Below are 27,755 nucleotides of genomic sequence, written 5' to 3'. Positions count from 1 at the left end.
ACGGACTATTCCTTCTATTGAGTTTCTCAACTTTCTGTCAGAGAATATAGCGGTTTATTCGGGTGAACTCGAAGGTGGTGGATAGATACGTCTTTTCTTGAAATGAGTTCTTGTACCCTCGTAATGCTTCGGGTTCTGTTTTATCCAACTACTCGGTATAGTCTGTATTGACCAATACCGGCCGAACGAAAGCTCTGTTGTTTGATACTGAGAAAGCTGCTTGGCCAATATTGATGGGAACACGTAAATATAAGACAAAAATCGCACCTCATTAAATTTATTTCGTACTTGTGTCATTTTATTATATGTTGTAGTTTTATCTTTTGTTCTCGAATATATTGATGTTTTTTATTTAACATATGATATAATGAAATATCGAATCTTACGTGAGTGTGGACTTCGAATCGACATTAATCATTTATTTAACAAATATTAAGACTAAAAGCATATTTGAGAAATTATTTTGTCTAATTTATAGTTTCGGTTAAAGCAGTTTTCCTTTTATTTTACATAGATATATACTAACATTATCCTTAGGAAAATAGCAAAAACTCGGAACGAAAGTAATCTCGTAACGAACTCTTGCTTAATTCGTCCATAATCCACAGGTGCGCGAGGATCGTCGATATCACAATGAGAAGGAGAAGGGAAGAGGGGAGAGGGAAGAGAAAGAGAGATAGGAAAATAGCGATTATCTTACGGATTTTAGTAGCATCGTAGTCGTGAAAGAGAGGAACGACAGGATTGCAGGCTGGACTGCAACCGGTAGAGGTACCGTTCGTTATTCCGAAGAAGAAGGAAGAAGATATAAAGGAGGCAAGAGGAAAGAGGAAGAAGAAGCTGGGAGAAGGTAGCAGGAGATAAGAGAAAAAGGAAACGAGAGAATGGGTCGGAGCAACACTGTCCTCAGAAGTTGGAAGCTACAATTGCAGTGTGTCTTCTGGCGCCTTACCGTCTCACAGACACGCCTCCCAACCTAAGAAACTGCGAGAACAACCTATCCACTTTCTGTCGTTTTATCCATATGCCACGATATTGTAATCCACGCCTTGGAACGTCATTTTTTTCTACGTTTATGTTTGCTTATAAAGCATGGTTATGAGAGCTTCAACCGATTTTTTTGCGCGATGAAAGTTTCAATTGTTCCTGAATTGAAAGTCGTTCGAGCGAAAGAATTTTTTTGCTAGTAAAACTTTCTCCTCAAACTTTTCCACTTTAAATTATATATACTAAATTATTTTTACTTATTCATTCATCCCGTATGTATCAGAATAATCGTGAGAAAGAATTCATTTGCACCACCTTCTTTCGATAGAGATTTATTTATGATATACGCTTGAGATTTCTGCAAGTAGTTATTACTCGGGACGATGAAAAAGTTACTCGTAGTAATGTTTGAAATCACGCGATACGAGCATCAATGGATATCCGTTAGAGTTGACCTCAATAACGATGGTCACGGCCCTCGATGATAGCTAATCACAGTCATTAAGTGCATCGCAGAATTTGTTAGCTAAATTATCGGAGAGGATCGTAACTCCACGCGTGGAATTTGCATAGCTGTCGCGAGTGGAGTAAGCGCTCGCGCGCACGAACAGTTACATGTACATCGATAACGGGAAAATGTATAGAAAGAAGAGATTCGAATCTCGGCTCGTTACGCGGTCACATCAATCATATTTAGAGCGATTCTTTATCGGAAGTATGTTGTGCTCCATCAACGAATACGACTTTCGTTCGTTGTCTTTTGAGCCAATATTCCGCGAGTGGAGATCATATTTCACAATGCGCCTTATTAATCACAATCTGACAGAAGCGTTAAATTATTTCCGATAGTGGCTACGATCGATAACCACGTCGGCCATTCTCTTCGGCTATTTTCTACGAAACCTAGTTCCGAAGTCGAATGCGATTTAATACTTTGCGGTTATATGCGTCGAGTCGGAATCGACGTCTCATTTGAAGTTGGTATAAACCAGAGAACTTTGGCACACACACACGCACATAATCTTTCTTCTTTACGAAATTATAAAGGACTATTGCATCTGTATGGGATTACGTTATAAATTCTTCTTTGATTGTAATTCTTGTTCACTTTTGATGATTCGATTTGACTCATTTGAAAAGTAAAAGTTGACGACATGAAATGACTTTTATCGAGTTCTGAGAAAAAAAATTACTTTTTATATTCAAATATCGCAGAAAGACAATAATTTTCTATAAATAACTTTAACTTGAAATTTTACAAAAATTTTTTTATCTTTTGAACAAGATCTTAATCATTAAAATCGATAAAAGAATTGCGATCAGGAGAATTCATGGCTTACATTTATAATATAGCAACTCGGGTTACGAAAGGATACGTTGATCGTAACTACTAAAAAGATAACAGAAATAAGACTGACGTATAAATTACGGGATAACCAATCTTACTTATATACGGATCATCGTATACAGCATCGTCCAGTGCACCTGGACAAGACGAATATTCACATTATTCACATTATTATTCATATTATGAATATGAATAGTCACATTATTATTCATATTTTCTTAATTTTAAAGAAAATCGTATATTAAAAGATAGGGAATTTATTTCGACATCATCTTTTATAATCAAAATCGAATACTTCTTATGAAGTTAAGCAGGAGTGTAAAAATCTTCAAAGCAACTCTATGTTCCTGTTTAATGTTTATGAAACGTTCTTTTTTGTCACGTTCATATTTGAAAATGGCAATTTGCATTCCGTATTACATTATATGAAATTAAATAATCATTTGCAACATATTCATCCATATCCAATGTCCAGCATCAGTATTTTATTACTTTTATACTTTCTCATTCATTCATTCATTTATTCGTACAGACTACAGTATTTTATCAAATAGGTACTTGTTTGCCTAGCGATCGATACTACATAACTTGGAAACAAGCAAGGTTGATCGTGTTTAATTTATTACTGAATAGAAGAAAAGTCTTGTGAGACTAATGAAGCCATTTCTGCTTGTTCACCGTGAAGTCGAAGCACGTAAATTTTAAAAGGTCACTCAGTATGCGCTCCACAGGTGTTTCCAATTTGTCGTAGAACAGAAGGATCAAACGAATCATTACATGGATGAGTCAATGATTGATGATCTTGCCTCGATGACTAGAGAAATTCGTTTTGAATAATCTTTCTACTAATAAATAAAATTACTTCTTTTATTCTGAACGATGATTTAAGTTTTTTAAGTCGGTACGTACTGATCTTTGATGAATTTATAAACATTCGTTACTGATAACTTTGATCATACGCTTAAAAGCGTTCTATATTACATAAAATGTTATTATACACTGTTACGTGAAGAGAGAAACAAAAATAGAAGAAAAAATATAAGAGAAATAAAGAATAACGAACGAACAAACAAAATGTTTAAACAGGTATTATTTTTATGATATTACGAAATTTTTACGTAATTAGATATAAATAAAAAAATAATTAAAAAAGATCTCTACTTTATTTGAAAAATGCTAATAATGCAAATAAATTAATAATTAGAGAATCGATACAAAGATTAACAAATCTGCGAATGAACTAATGAGTTTTATTCGATAAATTTGTACTCAATATCACGAATTTGATAATAATTCTCGTCACTTTTAACGAAATTCTTTTATTTTATTATTAATTCGTCACGGTGTCATTTAACATTAATATAACTCAAACATGAAAGCAAAACTTTAAAGATTGGTCCTGACGAAATAGTTAGAAGAGGATACGGGCTGTCTACGGGTAAGTTCCACAGGTGCCAGGATTCGCTGACGAGCAAGAGCTGAGAATAGGGTTGTGCGATAATTAATCATCATCTATTGATAAGAGATAAGTGCGAGAGATTAAAGCAGACGTGAGTAGTGAGGTGGTTCAAAGCACAAAGAGGAACGTAGAGAAAGGATGGAAAAAAAAGAGTGAATGGTGATGATGGTAGTCGAGAAAGGATTGAAGAGGGGACAAGGGACAGAGAGAGAAAGAGAGAGAAAGAGAGAGTGATAAAGATAGATAGAAAAAGAAGAGAAGAAGATAAAGCTCAAGAATCGGCAAGGACTCTGTCGCGACTGCGCGTATCAAGGGTTCTAAAATGTGAGTAGTAGTAGTAGAGTAGTAGTAGTAGTAGTAGAAGTAGTAGTAGTAGTGGGGATTGAAGAGGAGCTGGAATGGTGGGGGTCGATGCGAAGGCGCGAACGGAGGAGAGACGAGCAAACGCGGTATTCGTTGCTCTCGGCAGAGCGCGATCGCTCAGTCGGGATGAAGGTCGCGCACCCTCTTCTTCTACGGCGCCGATGAACAGTGAAGAACGTGCTAGGACAGCGGTTCGCGATGAATGGTGAACGTAGCGTGAAACGTGTTACGGGAATGAAAGATTCTCTCGGCTGTCTTCGTATCCTTACGATTACTTTCCTGATAGTGGTGGCGATTGGACGCGCAAGAACCGATAATTCTTCCTTAAATTCCGGTGAGTGAATGACCATTCGATGTATTTATATTTATTCTCTTTTCTAAATTATTTTTAAGTCTTAGGATAAGATTGATTTTTTTTTGTCAAACGACTATTCGGTCTTCTTTTATTTTTATTTCGTTTTATTTTTACCTCCTTTTTATCATTCATGGCGTTATACGTACGGTATCCGTCTAAAAATTTTGTTAGTTTGTTAATCTTTCTATCTCTCTTACCTTCTTTCTTTTTTCTTTTTCTTTTTGTTGTTTCTTTTTTCATGCCAACAGTGCAAAGCTTCCGTCGGTCCAACCGCTTCTTTTTCTTTTTCTATTTTCCAACCGCTACCTTTACATGTGTCTAACTCGCCACGTACCGCACGCTGTGTCTGATAACTTCGCCGACTGGAAATATCGTATTTTATTTTCGAGGTAGTCCATTCCGCACGTATACTTGCCGACTCATTACATGCATATTTTAGTATCATTATATCGTGCTATTATAGTGCGTGTTCATTCAAAGGATAAGCTCGTAAACAGATCCATTCGTCAAAGAGCATAAAACGTAATTTTCAAGTAGATTATTTTTTTCTTTTCAAAAACTAACGATGTATTTAATATTGTTCTCTATGAGTAATTTATTAATCGTCATATCATCGCTAATAAGTAAGGAAATAAAGTAATAACATTCATTTTATTTCATCGACTAACAAAATTATTGAAATAATAAGGATTATCGTGAAACGGAATAAAGAAATCCTGAATTTTTCGATTAAACGAAAAGTACGTAGAAGGCATGCGAAGTTAGGAAGTTCGCATCAAAGATTCATGATATGAAACGATCCTGATCAAAAGACTAAAGCAATGCGATGCAATGCATTGTCCGTAAAACGTTGAGATCTCTTTCCCAAGATTACGGGAATGGTCGCTTTGCATTCGATTATCATGGTTCACGTGAGTTGAGTGTGTAGCTTTTACTGGTATTACGGTGATCGTGTTCTTTATCGTGCCACCGCAGGTGTAATACCAAAACGGCTTATAGCGCGAGAGAAATAGAGAGAGGGAGAGAGAGAGAGAGAGAGAAAGCGACTGTAAAAGACTACTTCTAGTAGTGATTATTCGAATACGCGCCGATGTCTGTACAACCAAACTCGAAGTACTTGTTCCTATGTATGTATAAGCGAATGGAAATCAGTGAATCTCGTGGCTGGAATGTAATCTAACTCTGAAACAGATTGTCCTCGGCTAGTGATTCGAGAAAACAATATCTTCCCGCGTAGTGAGAACCGAAATGGACATTATAAACTTTTTTGTTGGTAAATACAAGAGAAGTTTTCATATATCTATATATACATAAAATTATCTTTTAACTCCTCTATGAATGAGTTTGAAATAATTTTTTCATGTTGGATTTTTTATGATTTTTAATGAAAAAATTTTATTTGAATGTGAGAAACTACTTGATGGCGAATAACGATAGACGATGAATTGCGGTTAATGTTATCGATCGTGTTGTGCTTGCACTTCGAGTAGAACGACACAATCCGAACAGAATACAACGCAAACCATGTACGTATATTGCACTACAGCGGTCATTAAATAATAAACTCATGCGGGTTTGCAATCTAATCGACTAATTAGTGACTATTGATTTAGATAGAAGCGATTAAACGTGAGATTGCAAGTGTATAGTTCATATACGATAGAATATATTCTAACTTTTAGACGTTATACTTTATTCTGGTCGTCGTAAAAATTACACACTAGTTGAAAGCGGTAGTGGAAGAGAGAAAGAGAGAGAGAGAGAACGTAGCTCAAAGGCCTGAGGGAGAAAAAAATTGATAGAGTAATTTCTTTAATGCGGCGTAATCTTCCGTCTATGCTTAACAAGTTCTTCCGTTAAACGATCCATCCCCGAGGTGAAGCTGATTCCCACCCTCGAACCCTCGATGGCCTTTCATAAATATATTATTCCTCTGTATAAAAGTCAAGTAAGTAAAAGTTAAATTAACTCTAAATCCAGCCACCGCTCTTGCGAATTTAATTTAGGATCACGCCTTCTATCTCTCGAGATTATAAATAATGCGAATAGGAGAGAGGCTGTCGGTGGTGATGCCTCGTAGACTGGATCTAACAGCTTTGGTTGAATATCATTTCGAGTGAACGAGTGAAATCGAAAGTTTAATTATCATGAAAGTAGAAAATTTAATTATCGCGTACCTTCTTTATTTGGCAATTCACGCTCAAAATCGAAATACAGTGAATACCTGTTATAATATTCTGTGAATAATTATGGAATATTATCGATATGATTACTATGTCCTTTCATAATAATGTGCAAGCGAATATCTACGTTGTCAATAGATCGACTATTGCGTACGTTTTCTCAAAATGACATGAAAATTTAATTAGTTGATCAAAATTGTCAAAGTGAGCAATGAGGAGGGAGAATTCGTTTCGTCGAATCTGGTAATCTCTTTAAGTCGTGGAAAGCAGTCGATTTTCCAGAGTTCAGTTTACTGCCAACCTCTGCATACATCACGCACATGCTTTTGTTGCACGTGGTCGAAGAAAATGCAGCCTGATTTACAACCGACATTTACTTCGGAGAGCATACCCTTCTCTGTCGGAAGATAAATCGACAGGACTTGCTGCTACGCGTTCTTCCTTTCCGTGCCGGTCTCTTTCACTTTTTCTTTTTTCCTCTATCTCTTTTTTCCTCTTCACAACCTTACACTCGAAGTTACTTAAATTTAATAACTCTCCGAGAAAACGCACCTGACAATTTTTATCTTTCCATAACGCCTCACAGTTATTGTTAGTTAGATGGAAATATTTTCGTGATGGAAAGTCATGTTTATGTTTCCTGTGTATCTACGAAGTTGTAAAATGTTCAAGAGAAATGTATAAGGTACATTATATAAAAATCGTAAGATTAAAAAGCTTAATAAAAATCGATATTTAATTTCGATAATTAAGCATTTACTATTATCGTGGATTAAATTATATGATTTATAATTATTTGCATATTTATAAACATTTCACTGTTAATTATCGAATGCAGATATTAGAATTAATTAGCTGCTTCTATTATAGAACATTCGAATAAACAAATATTAGTTAATAAAAGTGATTTCTTCATTACTCAACGATCGTGGTATAGTATTGAATAAGATTGACAGGTGAATTAATTTTGCATGTTTTTGTAAATGCAATTGTATCCTTACTAATAATCATGCGCGAATATCTAACTACGAAGTAAATAATTTTATTGTTATCGATTTGATAATATAATTAAAGGCTTATACTCTGTTTTCAAGCACACTGTACGAAATGATATATATTAATACTACATGTTTCGAAATTTATATACTTCTAATTAAATTTTAAATTTAACACGAAAGTATTTAATGCTCGATAGTTATTCGTGTAAAGTGAAATCGCTTTGTATTCGTGTGATAATAGTCAAATGCGATTAAAAAATAATTAACCCTTTAGATACTGTATATTATTGTGGTGATACACGTTGGGTACAAATTTTTATAATAATTGAAAATGAATGTAGTTATTTTTTTTTAAACATGATATGAAAGCAGTAATTTATTTTCTTTTATACGGTATGTTTTCAAATCTGGTTTTACACAAAGAGCTACTTTATACTTATCGCTTTTCAAGTTCAAAGTAGAGCATATAAATGCATTTTCTGTATATAGGCGGCAATACGCTCTTGGCAAAACAGTGCTTGTTAACACGTTTATGGCATCTGAAAGGTTAATTTTAATCATATAAATATAGGAATACGTATTGATTCGAAAGATAAATGTAATAATTAAATGAAAGGCTACACTTTCTTATTGAAAAAAATTTCATTCTGCTCGCTATTCAATAACAATTGGAATAGTTCGAACATCGTAAAATATTATACGATTACGTTAATTATCGGATTTGTTAATATAGTGTGAGTTTCATTACTTGGCTTATCATAAATTGCGATGAAGTATTAATGAACTTTTCGATTCATAATTATAATCTTCAAATTAGGAAGAAGAAATGATTTCACATTTTGTTCTCGTTTCGAGAGAAACTTCATATTAGAAAGAAAAAAGTGAGAAATTCAATGAGAAGAAGAACGTAGCATTCTGTGAACCATTTTCAGCCCGTACGTGCCGAAGTCGAAGAACGTACGCGATTATATTCCGCACCAGAATAAATGCTAGCAAGAGCGAAATTGTCGAAAAAAAATTGGTACGCGCAATCGGTATATGGGTGCGCATACCGAATATGAAATTGTAACGAATATTTAGTATGCAGATTTGGTACGAGAGAATATTTGTTACGGTTCCTCTTGCATCCTCTTTCTCTCTCTCTCTCTCTCTCTCTCTTTCTCTCTATCTATCTATCTATCTATCTCTCTCTCTTTTTCTCGTCAACAGTCTGGGATGTGTAAAAATCAGATTGAATAATTTTATTTAACATTTATTTCGTCACTATGCTGACAGAGCTTGTTGTTAACGATGTTTTGCTGTGGTTGGTATTCATTTCTACCTACGATCACCGCATATAAAAAACGAATACGCTCAACTCGTAGAAAGAGAAGACTATTGATTTGATATACCTGTGATTCAACGCTAACAAGAAACAGACTCAAAATGATTTTTTCTCGATTTTTATAAAACTTTTCAAGTTAATGAACCTATAAGAAATATTAAACTCGTATTTTTACTTATTCTTGATAATTAAATTATAATTATGGAATAAGTTAATGTATCAAGAAAAATAACGTACACTTTTATAATTATTTATGTGACTATTTAGTATAGTGCTGGAAGATAGTCAATGCTTCATACTTTGATAATTTAGTTATGAGTTACATCTATCGGTAAGAAATTTTGTTCCTGCGATAGGCACGTACACTTGTATATAGATGCATGTAGTAAAGCGAGCAACATTAACGAACTACGTCATTAATGAACTACAGAACTACGTCTATCTTCGGGCGTAATATTCAATAGCATTAATAATTATAGAAAATCAATAAATAATTTAAACTGATTTATAAGAACTACGTAAGGAAATCGACTGAAATTTCAAAGGATTACAAATGTAGCTAATCTTATAGATTGCAATTAGAAATTTTAACAACATATGCATCAAAGGACATAGCGCCGGAGCATGATTAAAATCTACGGTTCTCTCTGGTCTCAGAAACGTAGGTAGGTACATATTAGATATACGAATAGATATGTACCGACCAAATGACGTTATAACTTTTCGAGTGACTTTACAGAATATTGGTAGTTGATTATTCTACTATGTTATTGCAAGTTCGAAGAAAAAATGATACGAATCAAGAAAATGATTAAAAAAAAAAGATTTACTAGTTGCAATTATGTAAATATATATTATAGATAGATAATTATATGTTCAATTTCGTAACTCGAAAATAAATAAAAATAGTTCCTTTCGAAGAGGAATTATTTTCGTGATGAAAGATCATTTTTGTCATTGACGAGGTCGTGCATAGAGATACTAGCGAAACGACGAGCGAAATCACAAATGAAACATTTTCACGATAATCCTCTTAGTTGGACCCAGATTAAGCCCGAACACGTCTACCACCGGCTCCTCGGTTTGCTGTCAAATGCAAATACCGCGTGTTCCGCTATGCTAACGTGGAACGATTGTCGCACCGAAGGAACATTCTAGACTGAATCTATTCTGGCTACTGACTTAACTGATATTCATGACTTCTACACAATAAACCGAGCCTTTTTAGTTACGGAGGTTACGATTAATAATTTAAACTGACTGACCTCTTCTTTTTTCTTTATCTCTTTTCCATCCCAACGAAAAAAAATACGGATGACTCCTCTTTTCCGCGACAAAGCGCGTAAGTTCAGCTAACTTTCTTCCTCGTATTTATTTCAACATACGTAACATGCCGGAACAAACCGAGTTATATAAATTCCTTTGTATATAAATGCCTTTAATTTTCAAAAGTTCGTTGTCCATTGTGCATTCGTGCTTCGTCGCGTTCCGAGCTTTCGTGTAAAATACGAAAGAAAGCAAAAGGGGAGAGATGAAAAATCGAGAACAGAAGACAGAAGAGAAAATTAGAAGAGAAGGAACGAGAACAGTGGACGATAATGGTAATAATTCGGAGGGTTTGTTCCCAAGAAAGGAAATGGATTGAAGTGGCTCATGGATTAAGAAGAATGACAGAGTTACGATTTTCGAAAGAAGATATACCATGATGATGTCAAACGTGATTACTATTGCTGCTTGTTGATCTCTTCTTCGTTGGTTAACAGGTAACTTTCATAATTTAGTTCTCTTCGATTTAGCCTCTACACAACAGGAATACGTAAACAAGTAAATACATATCTACATTGGCACGTTATATACTTAGAGAATTTGCTTAGAACTCAGAGAAGATATAGTACAGGTATATGACATGTATCAGCATGCAACATGAAATGTCAGATTTACCAAACATCGTCGTTTCGTACTATCGTCGTATATTAAAAGGTTTTCAGAATATTCGTGTAATGCGCTGAACTTGTTAGATCAAGTAATAATCTATCATTGCAATTACGTACATGCAAATTTATTATTAAAGGAATTTGTATCTTCCTTTATTACATACACAAACTTTCAAATATCTTTTCATAACAGTCTTAAGTAAATTTCTGTGAATATTTAATGTTCCGCAAGTTTTTAACATTAAATTCATCTCGCATTCTTTCAGATGATCTGATTCATTTTAATCTAAATTTAGATTATTTTATTTTGTAATAACAATAACATTTTTTAAATAAGTGTGATTTGAATAATTGTAAAACAAGAAATCACAGAATTTTTTATTTTTTGTTACTTCGAAGTATTTAATTCGGTAATACAGTTTTGTGTGTGTGGCATTTACACTAGGACCATATGAAGTAATTAATAGTGTCATAAAAGAGAGAGAGAGAGAGAGAGAGAGAGAGAGAGAGAGAGAGAGAGAGAGAGAGAAGGGGGAGTTAGATTAGAATTAAGTTTTCAGTATCCTATTACAGTGGCATACGTTGGTTCATTATAACGAAGATATCAATCAAAGTAGGGAAGACGGCGTGTTATTACGAATTGTGGAATTAAGAAAAGAATAAAAGTCATGTTGTGTCGAGCTATTGTCTATCGTTACAAGTTTCACAATAATATTCATAATTTCCATTAATGATTGAATTGAAATATGATGTGAAAATTTCAAAGTACTTCATAATATTTAATTAAATCACATAATTAAATTTGTATCGTAGATTCATTAAATCAAGTTGCATGCGGCATCTCGATATAAAATCAATATACATATTCACCTTCTCTCGCGAACATGTTACAACTATATACATGATAATTGAATTAAATGAGATAAATACTTGTTCTTATCTTCTTATCGGATACACGCACACACATTTAGGTTCATGCATTATTGGTGATAAGATAGATTTAATATTTAAGTTAAGTACAGATATACCTATATGTCGTACTATTTTAATAGAAAATCAGTCGGACGTATCCGATAAAAGAAAGTAACGTTGAGATTTCAAAGTTTCTTTCGGAATGTTTTACGTTATATGAACTACCGAGGCGGTAGGTTTATAATGCGAAATGGGAGTTTAATTTAGAGCGTCCATTAAGCGAAGCTGAGCCAAAGTAGTCGTCCTGTGCATCAAACTGCTATCCATTGGAAACTTTGCAACAGGTATAACGATGCATGTCCGACGTATCCGTGTCGGTTGACGGGTCAGCTTTAGAGTCGGTTGTTAAGCCCGAGTAGGATTGTGCAACACACAAATACATGTAGAATATTTGCGCGCACGCGATTTGCTAGTAACGTTCGAGAACGCGAGAGCTTTCGTTCATCCTGTTCTATGAAATCCATTTAATTAGCATGCGACAATTGGAGATGCGCTGCTTCAGGAGTATTGTACCTTCATAAATGCATAAACGTATGTTTCTCATTCTTCTCCTTCTATCTTATTTTCTTCTCATAATAACAAGAGGATTTTTCAGGAAACGATCGAATATTTCAAAGAGAGAAGATACGATATTTCATTAGTTGAACGAAGGGTGAATTTTTCAACAATGCTGCGTTTCATATGTATTTTATGAATTATACAATTTGATGTGTATAATTATTTTACATCGATTAAAACCACAAAGGTTGATGGAATTTATAAAAAGATATCATCGAGTGTATTTTATGCTCTTTATGCTTATGGTCTTCGTCTATAATAACATCGCATCAAGAATATTAAGTACTTTGGATACTGAAAAATTGTGAATGAAATAAAATTCGGAGACGTTTTTGTTATCATTCGATTTATATGGATTTTTTGTGGACCCTATAACTCACGAATGGTCTTTCGAAGGAAAGATGTTTTCCAATTACAATTTAGAAGAAGAAACTTCGCGAGAAGTCATTTTTTCTTTGAAATAGTAATTCGGGTCACGAGTAATGTAACGGATTGTCAGCGAATGAATTACTTTGCTCGTAAAACGATTCAAAGATAGAAAGAGAGCCGAGTCGTTTAACTTCTCTTTCGACGTAATGCAAAAGGTACGAATTTCAGAAAGGAGTACGCTCGGTCATCCAGTGACATCGTCGAGCTTGGAACATCTAAAAAAGAAGGAAGATCGAAGCAGTCAAGAAGTTGAAGTGGGTGGAGGTTGGAAGGCTGAAAACGTCTGAAGAAGTTTCAAAGAGGAAAACTCAGATGGATCGTATCGAACGTTTCACGAGAATGATAGTAAGAGAAGAGAAGAGAAGAGAAAAGAAGAGAAGAGAAGAGAAGAGAAGAGAAGAGAAGAGAAGAGAAGAGAAGAGAGGAGAAGAGAAGGAAGGGCAGAGCGAGAAGCGAAGAAAAAGAAACGATTTCAGCGTGGAGAAGCAAGCGAAAAGGCGCGAGAAGAGCTCGAGGAAGTAAACACGAGTAAAAAGAAATTACAGAAGAATGTAGCGGAAAAACATCAAGGACAAGTACCAAAGGCACTTACGAAAATCTAAACTGTCAATGCCTTCGAGCTACAATGACGCGTTACTTTTCCAACATTACGACGATTTGACGTGCTTCTTCGAAAAGTCTTCTCGTTTTACAGAGTTTCTCTCTTTGATTTACCGAAAACTTTCAATTTTTATCATATATAAAATGGATATAAAAAACGAACACAACAAAAGCACCAAGAACAACAATAACGAATAGCTACAGAAACGGAAACGAAGAGAGCGAATACTTTTTCAAGTTGAATCAGGTCGGTCAGGGGAGAAGAGTTTTTTAAAGTGTGAAATAAAAACTGCAAGCGAACCTCGCGTGATTCGAGTACCATCGGCTGGCATCTCGAAACAAACTCGTAACAATTGTTTGAAACAACACGTTGAAGTATTCTAACGACTTCCACTTTATGATCACGGTGCTCGTAGTACTTTTCGAACAACCGTTGTAACGTTCGTCGCTCGAGCTAACAAGCTTGCGAATCGATAGGACGAAAATACGTTCGCAGGATATAACCGAGTGGAAATCGCTCGCGCGAATAGTGAAAAGGGATTCGTATAGAAAAGCATGCTTCGTACTGGACATGCAAAGCTCGATGACGTCGAATCGTTTTCGCTCTGACTCCGTTAAAATTGGGCCTCTCGTGAGCTTTATTGAAAAAGATGGCCGACGCACGTTTTCGAGATACGCGTTTGCGATCTTTTCAATCTATGTTGCTTTAAACAAAGGGATGGTGAGATTCTCTAATTCGGAGTCCTCTCCAACCCTACCGAACGTTTTGTGAACGTGTAATTTCATTCGCTCGGTACGCGTGAACGTGAAAATGATTAGTTCCTGTAAAGTAATTTAATCGAAGGTAGACGAATTCGTTCGACGAGTATCCCGATGAATTCGACAATGACGGATTAATTAAGATAGATTTCTAAAAGAATTCATTAAATACCTTGAAAATTATTTACTGTTTTCCTTCAATTTATCATTTTATCTCTGCCGATACTTTTTCCATACCTTTTGCGGAAATTAAATCAAATTAACTTGTATAATTTTCTAGAGTTCTTATTTTAAATAGCTTATTCAATTTTTAGATACATTAATTTATTATCTAATTTATCTTGAAAACCGAATTATAAAATAAAATCTCATCAATGGCTATTTTATTTTATTCCGAATAAAGATTGAATATTCGATGAAATTAAATCAATGATGTCAATCCTCGAAAAATAAAATACATTATTTAATAGTTTTCCACATGAATAGTCTATGCAGTTTTATTTAGCAGTCTCTTCTAATTTATTGCGATTAATATTACTTAGAAAATTTTATCTTTTATCCGATTAATTAGCCTTAGTTTAGAATTTGCCTATTTCAAATACTAGAATTTTACTTTGTATAATTCGTTTCTCTGATTGAACGATTAGCTTTATCATAAATTTACCCAAAAGAGTTGATTACTGCATGCATCTTAAAAGGATAATGCTAATTACAATATTCAAAAGTCCGATTAGCAATCACCGATCTTCGTTACATCTTTATAAGTATATGTTATATATTTATAAGTATTTGTATATACATTATAATATATAATATATATATTACTTATATAATGTAATTATACATATATATATATATATATGCCTCTTTAAAAGTAAAAATAAAGGAAAAAGAGCAGAACAGAGAATAGAGTAGGTGAGCTTGCGAGCGATAACGAGGTATTTTCCTTTGACTTTATGGAAGACGAAAGATTTGTACGTTGGAAATATGCATAGAATGTAGAAAGAAATATCTGTAACAGAAAGAGAACGGAATTCTTCAGTTCGTTTTTCTTTGACTTAAAATATCCGTCTCTACACAGTTACGACATTGTTGGATGAGACTCTTTTTATAATTATTAATTAAATGTCTCCCTTAAAGTCATACCTCCAGCTCTTTTATACCTGCATGCTATGTACTCTAGTCAAATAAATTTGTACACGATTCTTTCGGATAACTCATTCATTCTTCCTTTCTTTATTTTTCTCTTTTAAATTCGTTCTCTTCCTTTTTCTCATTCTTTTTTATTACAATAGAAAGATACACGTACCTCATAAGTAAGCACTTTTCAATACTTTATGTTCGTAATATCGCGCGAAACAGTATCGAATAAAAATGTATCCAGTGAGAAGGATTGCTCCTTTCTTTGTTTATATTTCTCGACAAAGTCTTCGAAGAAAAAAAGAGAGAAAGAAATCTCGAATAATCGCACAGCATCCTTTTTCTATCTCTTTCGCTTGCTCACTCCTTTGTAGAGTCTGGACGACGATACGGAAAGTTCTTTTTTGTTTGATCGAGCGTGCCGTTTTATTCGTCCTTCTTCGTGTTTCCGTTTTCTTACGAACGATTAGAGTCAGATGCTTTTACTTTTCTTATCGTGGAAAATATGTCTAGTGGAGAAAGGAAAGAGAGAGAGGGAAAGAAAGAGAGAGGGAAAGAGAGCGAGGATGAGAGAAAGAGGTTGAGAGAAAGACAGAGAAGAAAAAGAGAGAAAGAATGTTTCTTCCTTAAGCCGATCGCTATGATGGCGTCACGCTTGGCCAAGAAATACAATGAGAAGATCGAACTAGCTTGGCGTCCCCTAGCCAATAGCCTCTAACTTCTTTATTTTCTCTCCTTCGATGTCTTTTTCCTTTTCCACTTCGAAGCTTCTTATCAAGTAGCGTGCGTGTGGCTGTAGAAGCTTCGACGATGTGGAATAGTTTGGAAATTCGAATTGATCTCGAACTGCTGGCGAGGTCACCGTGTCCAAGTAAGCATGAAGCTCGTTTCTTATTATTTAATGATATCTTCATCCATTTATTGTAACTCTGCGAATTTCTTTACTCGCCTTCGTTGTCCAATAACTGTCAGCTCATTGTAACATGAGCGGAAGAAGAGTGACAGGTTTCTTTTCAGTTCTTATGACTACGTTCTTTTTGATTCTTGTTACTGAATTAATACTGGATAGCAAGTAGATTTCTTTTAGGTGTTTCTGTTTCTATGTAATTGCATCACTGACTCTCATTTCATTTACCTGTGTTAGTACTATCAATATTTTAAGCTTTTAATATTTCTTTTTCTTAATTAGATAAGTTATTTGAATAAATAATTAAGAAAACTATACTATAAAACTAACAACTATACTATAAATTATAATTATTTTTTGAGCACAATTAGCCCTTCAATCCGATACTTGGATGCCTGCTTCACTTTTTCGCAATAAACGTGATCTATGTAGTTCTGTTATCATGGTGATATTCATTCATGATAACATTATTTTTATTTCCTCTTTGCATTCGTTTCGTTTTTATGTAAATACTCTATTTTATATTTTAATATTAAAATGTTTATAATAAAACAGACGTCAGTTTGAAAATAATCTGTCTTGTTTAAAACGTACAATAAACATATTCATATTTTACAAAATTTCCATAATATTGGTTCAGCCAATATTTGTTTATTTTTACTTTATAAGTATTTTTAATTAAATAAATGTCATTTCCAAAATTTTTAAGCGATAAATATGTAATTTTAGGCAATAGTTTCCGCAATAGTACAAAATTATGTATAAAACTATATTACATTCTGTTCAATCAAGTTAGTATAGTCGAAAAGATTTTACACATGAAAAGAAAGATACATGCATTTAATCATGACATTACGTTATGGTTCTTGGGAAAACTTCAAGCAGAATTGAAAAATTTCAATTTTCATCAAAAGTTATAACGAGCCAACGTTTTTTGTGGTGGTGAGGAAGTCCCTTTTGTCGTGTCTACAAATAGAACATTGTAATAATTACAACGATCTAACTGCTTTTTAAATCTGATTTTTTTTTTTAATATTTTAATCGAAGGAAAGGGAGAAAGAGAGAAAGAGAGAGAGAACAGAGTAAGGGATTATACTCGTTATTTAAATAAGCCTCTTAAAAATAGTTAGATTCTGAGATTCTTCGGAGAATTAAAGTCGGACAATTTCTTGAAAAACAAATATTGCGGGTGAAGGCCTCGTCGCAATGCATATTTTCGGATGGAATCAGACTTGATTCTAGGTAAGAACGAAAGGTCAACTCCCAGAGGGGTTTCGCGCTTGTCCTCTAAAGTCAAGAATACACATTCGTTGTGCGAGTATATACCTACTCTGAGTGAATCCCTTTTTCCAGTTGGCGCGACAAAGTCCTTCGCTTCTTATCTCCTCGAATGCAACCGAAAGTACGAGATACGACACGGAGCAGATTTTAACGCTGATCAAAGGATAGGGCGCTGTTAAGGACTTCTCCTTTCCTTTATCCTTTCGCAAAAGAGCGTTTGCAGAAATGAGGGTACACTAATTTTCGTAAGTGCTCATTACCGGTTCTCCCTGGTAAACCAAAATCGTGCTACATTTGTGAGGAAATGATGCATATAAATAATTAAATTTGATTCTTTTTTCATCCAGAAAGTATCTTTTTTGCATTTTTTTTGATATTTCATAGCATATTGTGATAGCTATTAGAATTGATTTATAGATTTTTTTTACATTTTTTTTTTTAATATATATATGTAGTATATAAAACAAGCCGTATGTTCGTTTCACGATTCAATAGGTATATGAGTATATTGTACGGATATTATTATTCGTCTGATTCTAAAGAAATACATAAGTACTTCGATATGATGTTCTACATCAATCCCAATCTCGTCTTTTGAATATTGAGATTTAGTAATACACGTAGGTATATCATACAAGTTTATCGAGTAAACGGGTTTCAAGAACCTTAATTATTCATCTGTAATCTGGAGAAAATTTAATATATACTTATGTATATTACAACAATGATTTATCTTGTAAGTATTACTTACAAGGTAAATAATACTTTTTATACATATTATTAAATGTGGACATTTAGGCTAAAGCGTTAAACGTTTTGGTCGAACTAATACTATTCTTTAAATATACATTTAGTTATAAATATAAAAAAAATACGTTAGTAATACAGAAAAAGAGTTAGGCTCTTAAAAATAAAAATAGTTTTATAAGATATTTTACTATTATACTTTAATTACTTGCTTAATATGATAAAAACATGAAAAGTCCGTTTTATAAAAATTTTCTTAGAATTTCTCTTTTCATTTTATTTTTGGCCAAAAATTTAGTGAAATCTATATATTTTTTAATTATTATATTGCGATCTATGTGGCTTTCCTGAAAAATAAAGAAGTATCTTCTACGTGACAAGACTTCAATTTCTATTGTTGTAATTAAATAGATTAAAAATGCATTTTAATATTATTACAATCGGAAAGTAGATAGAAGATTGAGGAAAATGAATATCGAAGGAAAAAGTTTCACAGAAACTCCGACGATTCATGGGGATCATTTTCGATGGAAAGCAGAGAATACTGAGAGAGAGCACGCAATCGACATTCATTGTAATAGAAGAGTTAGAACGTCTGGCTCTCTTCATTATTTTGTAATCTTCCATTCGGTAAACGAACTCATTTGATTTACTTTCTTTATTGACTCTTTTTTCGTTCATCGCAGGATATTTCACTAGCAATCCACAGATTATAGAATAAGAATAAGAAATAAAATCCACAGAGTAACATATAATCGATGAAACGAGCGGTTACTTTCTATTTATACTGTATTTGCATAAGCAGATAAAAGTGATACCGACAATTTTAATGAAGTTTCTCGATAATCTCGTTAAAGATAATAATTCGTTATGCTATTAAATATTACTGACTAGTGATACAGAGATATTTAGTTAATGATTAGAGATAAAATTCATATAGTTGCAAGGGCAACATTTATGAAACGTTGAAAGTACGAAAGTTATAAATGTTATTATCAGTTATTCGGTGACTATTAAACGTCATTCTATAACTTGAGTTGTGATCAAATTTAGGATTGTATTGTATATTAGAATTTAATGACTTCGTGAAGTATTATTATCATCCTTAAAATAAAATTTAATTAAAAATTTTATTCTTATTACTTTTTTTTTATGAATACTATTTCACATTCAATGTTATAACACGAGTTTAAAACAATGTTAAAAAACATTTTGACAACGGATATAAGCAATAGACGAATAAACGGAAACTGTAAGTCGAAGTTACGATAAGTTACAGAGTTTATAAAATTGCAAGGTACTCGCGATCAATGACGTACGACTCCCTCGCGAGTGCAATTTCGAGAGTGGAAGCTGGCGGACTGCGACGGAAAGTTGTTTACGAAACGCGCTATATTCACTGCTGGCATCAACGCTAACTGCAATTTCTATCACATGCATTCAATCAAGTGGCTGGTAGTAGGGCGCAACAGTGTTTTAGATAATTGGACATCGTAAATTTCGGAACATGCATAACATGTGCACCACCTGCTACACGGTGATCCTAAAGCAATTAGTTCAATAACATGGTACTCCATGGTGGCCAGCCCATCCGCAAATCGAATTTCTCGAGAAATCGCCAGCGATCGATAACGTTATTGTACTTCGACAGATCTAATTATGAGAGGATGGAACAATTCTAAGAATGATCGGCTTACATATTTTAATTTTATAATTGTTCTATGTGAATTTTTGATGAAAAGGATTTATTATTTTTACTTTCAATTTCCTTTCAAACGGTTACGTCAATGTCCTGAACGTGTTTAGCTGATCTATACTTCATTCTTATTGTGAGACATCTATTTTAGAGCCAAATTGATTTGAGATCGTTTCTAGGAAAACCAAAGTCTTAAATTTAGCAGAAATGTTTATGTTATTCCAAATAGTTCTGAAATATAGATAGTTTGAAATATAAAAACGTATTCTAAAATGTTATCAAGTTTTTTTAAGAATTACGAATGTTATAATTTCATGGAGACAATTAAGAATCTATTAGTTTATTGCCGTTATTTAAAAGAAAGCAAATATGTAATCGACGAATCAACGTCATGGTGTTTCATTTTGAGAAAGAATAAAGATTTAAAATAAAAGATATCTGACCATGCAGTGGCAAAAGTTTTAACTAGAACCCCCAAGCTGTACACCAATGTATCATTGTTACCTGTTTTTTTTTGGATAGAATTAAAATTTGTTGCGAGTCTTTTACATTAAAGCTTGGAACTCTAGTAACAAGAAGAGCTTTTGACAAAAGCTTAATATGTACTTCAATACAAATCTTTTGAATATAATTTTTCTCGTTGAATTTTTAACATATCTATTAAAAAATGTAATAAAATAGAGACACATTTTGATAGTAAATAAAATATTAAACGGTATTGATTGGTTTTCATTAAAAAAGAATATCGGTAAGAATTATTTATTTTTTCCGATTCGAGCTATTCTTTATTAAAATATTATTGGTATTTCATTCCGAGCAAAGCGAGGATCAAAGATATAAAAATACCGTGGAATCGATTGATATTGGTCGATATTACGAGAATATTTCCTACGAAAAATCAGCGTATCTCAACGATGACTTTACCATGATAAAGTGTATGTATTCTAGCAAGCAAGTTTAGCTTTATCGAGCTAACACGCCAGACGAGACGTTTCATGAGTTCATTTCATTTTTCAAAGAAATTGTGATAGTCGAGAATTTGTCATTTATTTTCCAGTGGATTGACTTATGACAGCGAGATATAAAATTCTTCTGCTATTTTTCATGAAAGAATACTTTGCAAATATTTGTAGGATTCCATATGAAAGAATAATTTAAATAGAAGAAATATAGTACCTCAATAAAAAGGAAATAAAACCTTTGTAAGAAACTTGGTAAAATCAGTAAATTGTTTTGTTAAAACTCGATAAAATCAATAAGTTGCTTTGTTTAAATGTTTTCATGTAAAACAAATATATCGACGATAAATTATGAAGGAATGTCTTTTGTTGTATTAAATTACATTGGTATTATATTATATGTAGAAAAGTCTATCGATGGCGTGACCTCAAACAAATGCATTCGTTTTATTATTAAAAATTACGCTTCAAGTACTTTAATGCATTATTATGGGTCTCAGGATTGTTCACGATCATCTAGATTCCTATTTTTTAAAATAATAGGATATGAATATCTATATAATGCTTCTTAACTCACAATTAGACATACAATAGTATGCACGCTCCTAGGTTTATCATTTATAGTTTCTGCAATTTACACTGTGCACTGTACCAGATGAATTTAGGTGAGTCTTCTCTTCTTTGTATCCTTCTATACAGTAATTATGAATAGAATGTTCGCTCTCATATTTTAACTTGATATTGTCTATTTGTAACTTTTTATTGTCATAATATGCCTTGCCATTTATTCATTCTCACATACTAGATATTTTATTTAACTTTTCAAAGCAAATTCGTTCTTTTAGCCGGGAGTATATTAAATTATTTTATCTTTTCTAACATTTAATGTCGTTGAATTTCATACAACTATGCGGAATTACTTTAATTCAACGACCGTCGCTAATAGTATTGGTGAGATATTTTTTATTTTTATAGTTGTGTTAGAAATTCTAACCAGAAAAGTTATTTCACTCTGGAGATTCATATCGCAAGAAGAGACATCTATTTCTTCTTTATATTACCCCAAGCTCTTCGTAGAATTTAATAAGAAATACATTTTTTAGATGAAGTGCTCTCTGATTATTGGTATCTCGAAAAGAAAAAGTTGGACTTAATATATCAAATTTAATATTCAAACAATACGTACAGAATTAAGAAGATAAAATTAGTATTAAATTTTGTTTATTTATCATATAAATTTCAATTAATGGTATTGTTAGTGGTTCAGCGTTGCGTTAGAATCTATCTTAAAATTTGTTGATTCTTATTGAAATAATACAAAGAGAAAGGATCCAAGGAGTTTTGTTGTTCAACGAAATGGGAGAAGGTAAATGTATAATTTTAATGCGATCTCCAAGATATTCATCTGTATTTCCTTCTTTGGTTTTTAGCTCTTTCGCTTCCAGGATCTTTCTAAAATCGTTCAAATCAAAATTGTATTCCACTCTAACGTTCTTCAGGACGCAAGGCATAAAAATGATTTGACTAAAATTCTCGTTTATTAAACTTTACAAAAGATTACGTATAACCGATCAAGTTCGATTTTTGCATTCAAAGTTCAAATAAAAAAGACGATGGTCAATGATAATTTTAATGTTGAATAATTTATTACGATTCGAAAGTAAATATTTTTCATTGATACAAGTATGCTTAATGGGACGTTTCAGATGTCGACCTTGTTCAAGTCCACGCTCGAATCGGTATTAAAAGAGGGATGCAAATCAGAGAAACGTACATTCGAGATCGGACCTCAAAAACCAATGTGAACCAGACAATATCAAGACTTACGTGTACTTACGTTCGATAAAAATTCGGGTGAGTACTTACGCTGTTACGATTTTGTCGCGATTATAAACTTGGAAAGTCTTGGGATTGGACTGGCATTATTTAAAATGAAAGAAAAAAGGAAAAAAAAAATGCATCTCAAAAAAGATCGTGGCGATCCTTTGACTTAAATTGTTTCGAGTTTTAATAAAATTCCAGAGCGTTATTCTTTCTTCGAGAATGAATATCAATCCACTAGGAGACGTAGTTAATTTTATTCAGGATGCGGACGAGACATTTTTTCTGGCTTAGCCGTTTATTTGTGTATATCTAATTGTCTTAGCGGCAACTAATTTTCTTCTTCTAGCCCAGGGAAATTCTCCGTTAAACCTTCCGCGCTTATGTTAAATGAAGCGCGGCGCGTTTTATCGTCCACAGCAAGAGATGCTGCCGCGATATTCCCTGCATTCTCTCTTCGTTATTAATTAGAACGTTATGCGCGTACACCGCGAATTCTACTAGTCGAGCTACCAATTAATATGGCTATTATTTGTTAGTCAGGCGTGTACTTAATTTAAACGTGGATTACATTATTTGTATATCATGCATGGCTGACCAAAGCAATGATCAAACGGTCGCAAACATGTAAACACATAGATATATGAAAATATTTTATTCTTCGAGCTTTGATGATCACACACAATATATTATGTTAATTAAACATTAATTTATAATCAATTTTCAGGAATATTCGTACATTCTAAACGTGTTTTCGACGTTACGACCATCGCTTATGAAGCCTCTTTATGCGTGGATAAACGATGAAATGGAATCTATCTTTTAAAGTAAGTTTCTCGAAAGCTCGAGGAGATAAGAAAAAATCTTATTATCAGAAGCAACGATCCTTGTCCGTCCAGTCGTACCGTTTTAACTCCCACAAGTAATTCAAACGGTAGGAAAGATTCGTTCAAGTCCAGCAAGTTTTCTTCGACGTCATCTCGTAACTCTTCATTTTTCTTTCTCTCTGTCTTTCTCTCTGTCTTTCTTTTTTTCTTTCTTAAATATTCAATGAAAGATACATGAAACAAAAGCGTACTAACAGTAAACGAGAAAAAATACACAACTATATTCAATGGTACAAATATGCAATCTTTTCTGTAGAAACATCAAAGTATCCTACGATTAGGATTACTATGCTGTTCTGCCTCGTCGTTAAAAGTGAATCGTTTTCTTTCTATCTTGTAGATGGTTTATCTCGCATTACAAATACAAACAAAGAAAAAGGGAGAGAGAAATAGAGTGAAAAAGGGAGATGACGGAGGTATGCGAAACGAGGCCGTGTTAAAATAGCTCGTAAACGCGGTACACAATTTGAATCGACAATGTCTCTGCTATTGAAAGGTCGTCGTAAAACTCAAGTCCGCGTTATCATAACCTCACCCTCTCGCGATCGGTCGCAGTCTCGTATCGGGAATTCCGTTGCGGTTTCATCGCATCTACTCGTCTTCTCTACCTACGTGTTATGGACAGATAGATGAGGATAGCTTTGACCCGGATTATTTTCTCGTTTATACATTTAATTCATGTATAATGATATAGATGGAACGTTTTATATGAACTAGGGTTGGGGAATGATTCTGTGATCAATAAACCGTTTAAAAATTATTTGAATTGTTAATAAATTCTCAGGAGAGATGCTTGTATTTTTATTAAAATTGTAGACATTACTAATCAAAGCTTTCGAAAGTAGAACATAAATGAGTCAATTTGATCATATAATCGTATTATAAATCGTCTAATCTGACAATGAGTATAAATCATCTAATGTTCTTTTTTTAATTAAGCAATCCCCAGAGGGTGCAAAGGAGAAAGTAGATGAGATAAAAGGCCGACGTAGAAGCGCCGCTATTATCGAGGTAGAAAATATTATCGTCCTCTATCAAATTTATCTCTTGGAACGTATCGTCATAAAAGATAATATAGATTTAATAGAGTATGTGTCTGTGTATAAAGGCCGGCTGCATAACGCTCGCGTATTTTTAAAAATCAGGCTTAAAAGAGCGAGAATATGTTTTACAAAAAGCCAGTTCATATCAAGTTTAATGAATCTTAATAGATATATAAAATAAAACTCTTAATTATAATATTAAAATATATATATAAATAAGAGAGATAGCAAAGAATAGTACATCTTGTATCGATTATCGTATGCCGAGTGCGTGGAAAAGCTTCGGGTAAGAGTAATAAATAATCTTTATTAAGATTAACTATACAAAGATAATATATAAAGATTTAAACTCGAACAGTCGAAAATATCAAATTAAAAATGTTAAATATTCTGATAGGCAAGTAGTGATATAAGCCAGTTATGCAAAAAGTAAATGATCTTCTGGGAAATCTTGCCATCGTCGAGTATTCTTATAAAGAAAGACTAGAAAATATAAGATCGTCATTATCTCCTCATCCAACACGATCAACATGTTGAAAGGAGATTTATAATTAGATGAATTGTTTTATGATTGTCAGATGGTAATAGACTTTCTCAATGAACTGTTACAATATATCAAAGAATAGAACGTTAGAAGAAAATGGCAATAGAAACAGAAACAGAAGTAGCGTTCCGAGTGAAAAAGACGGGTATATGCGCAATGACGCGTAGCGAGGCGAACGGAGTTCTCCATCGGCGTCGATTGTCGTTTCGGGAAATGGGAAATTCTCTTCGGTGCCACTCCCATACTCTCCTTCATCCCCTTTCCCTTATGCTCCATCCACGACTCTCTAGGACTGGCAACTGCCGTGTCGAAGTATTCGCTCGGCGAGAGGATCACTTTGAACGCACTTGTCGTGTACGTCCTCGAAATGCTATAACGCTAGCCGATCCAACGGGACCCGCATCGAGATTACGTCTATTGTTCTATCTCCGTAGTGAGTGCAGCATTCCTATGAGCATTCCCACCGAAAGCTTTATTTATCGCTACTACGTGCGTCTTCCTGATGCTTACGTCGAATAACATCCTGAAAATAGCTGCTTAATATAGGAACAGCAACATTATAACTCCTTAAATAATTCCTTTCAATCCGTCAAATATTAATTACATTTAATAGTTATCTTGTGGTGTAATCAATATTGTTACCTTTGTATGTAATTATTTGTAATAATACATTTTCTACCGTACACAATATCTTCGCTGAAATTCATTAGCGATAGTGCTCAGAATGCTGGCAGATGCATTATTATATAAGTATTAAATTCATTTTTAGGGATTTACTATTTGATTTACTTAATGTACGTGCACTATTTTTCTTTGCATCTATTTGCACTAGCGTATTTTCCTTTATTCTTGCGTCCCTTTTTTATTCCCGTCGGGGATCATAAAACCTTTGACTAGCTTCTTGCCTTTGACAACGTTTTACTATGTTTCATGCTACGATAATATGATACCGTGATAATGGCATGGTACGTTATTCGCGAATAAACGTCACTCGATTGCGTTAAATAAATCTATCGTGCGAAAGTTTAATCTCATTTAACACGATAGATCGCGATGCAATTGCCAGTCGATCTTTTCGAATCATCTGGTAGCCCAATGCACGATCGTTTATTGTCATTTTCGTTATATACACGAGGTAAATATTTCACGGAAGGGTGCGAACCGCAAACGCGTCTGGCATGTGTAATTTACATTAATTCATTACGCGAAAACCAATAGTGTAGCCATGGCTATACATATGTATGTCGAAGAAACGAATGTGTATTGATTTAATCGATAACCACGTTTGGATTATTAAAAAATTCAATGACGATACAGGTGGAGAGGATATCGTAATTTATGAATCGATATATCAGCAAAATTGTAAAACAAAGACGTTGCGACTAATAATATTTTCTTTGATTTTGATTTTTTTTTTTACATAATTTAATTACATAACAGAATTTACTTAAAAGTTTTTCCAAAATAAGAAATATATTTAATATTATACGTTCATATAGAAGCAAAATGTCGGCGGAAAATTAATTATTTTTCATATGCGGCTCTACAAGCATAATGTTTCTTTAGAATATTATATTTCTATTTTATTCACGTAATGTTCGAAGCTCCACATTCTATTATATTAATAAAACAGCAGAGCTTTAACCCAAAGTTCAATAAATGTTGCCAATCGAGAACCTTTAAAGAGGACATTCACTTTAGGAAGAGAAGCGCTTTGTCACGATTGTTCATAAAATGGAGATTGAAATCCACTTATCGAGCACGCTTATCGAGTACATAAGCGCGTATATAACTTTTTGCCGTTATAACAATCTTATACTTTTTTTTTTCATTTTTCTTTTATGCAGAGTGATTTATCTCGCGCGATTACCGTATATAAATCATTCATTAAAAATTGTTGCTCATAAAAAAGGCTCTCGAAAGAGAGTAAAAAATGTTTGGTATTAAATATTTTTCTTATTAAAATGCTTGATTTTAAATTGCTCGTATAATAATAAAATATTTTTTAAATTCATTATGAATTTTTAGTAACTGGTAAACTTTTCATATTTTATCATAAACAGATTTTATCAAATCTCTTATTTTAGTATAATAAAGATATACGTTTTCTTCATGTCACTATTATTAATCATGTTCGTTTTAATAAGTAAAATGAAAAAATTTGTCTTTGATTTATATACTGCTTGAAAAAATGCATTGACACATTGTTATAGAATTACTTGAAAAATAGATGAATAGCGTAATGTAGCAATGAAAATAAAAATATATTTTTTTTTATTTTCCTTGTTCGCATAATCATCCTATAGCGGTTGGAGTTTCACACGTGGATGGTGTTCATCTATATAAATACTGGAAACCTGTCTCGGCGAGAAGAGAAAAAGAAAGAGAATGACTCGTCGACAATGAGTTCGATGCTCTAACACTTTGTCAGCATTTTCTATTTATTGACATAGTTGACCTG

At 33.3% G+C, this 27,755-nt stretch overlaps 1 protein-coding gene across 3 annotated transcripts in view; it reads left to right on the top strand.

The window, feature by feature from the left end:
• The first annotated feature begins 3,799 nt into the window (after nt 1–3,799).
• LOC127063424 (neurotrimin-like) overlaps nt 3,800–27,755 on the top strand; it is a 120,191-nt gene continuing 96,235 nt past the window's right edge. Inside the window, exon 1 of one of the 3 annotated variants that reach the window (XM_050993215.1) lies at nt 3,800–4,491. In XM_050993215.1, the coding sequence (XP_050849172.1) occupies nt 4,356–4,491 (136 nt within the window). In that variant the 5' untranslated portion in view covers nt 3,800–4,355. The remainder of the gene's footprint in view (nt 4,492–27,755) is intronic. The other 2 variants (XM_050993218.1, XM_050993217.1) reach the window with 2 other exon arrangements.

This window comes from Vespula vulgaris, chromosome 4 (assembly GCF_905475345.1).
Source record: "Vespula vulgaris chromosome 4, iyVesVulg1.1, whole genome shotgun sequence".
Taxonomy (NCBI): Eukaryota; Metazoa; Arthropoda; class Insecta; order Hymenoptera; family Vespidae; genus Vespula; species Vespula vulgaris.
The sequence above is the reverse complement of the archived record's forward strand: the minus strand, read 5'-3'. Positions and strand labels throughout refer to the sequence as shown.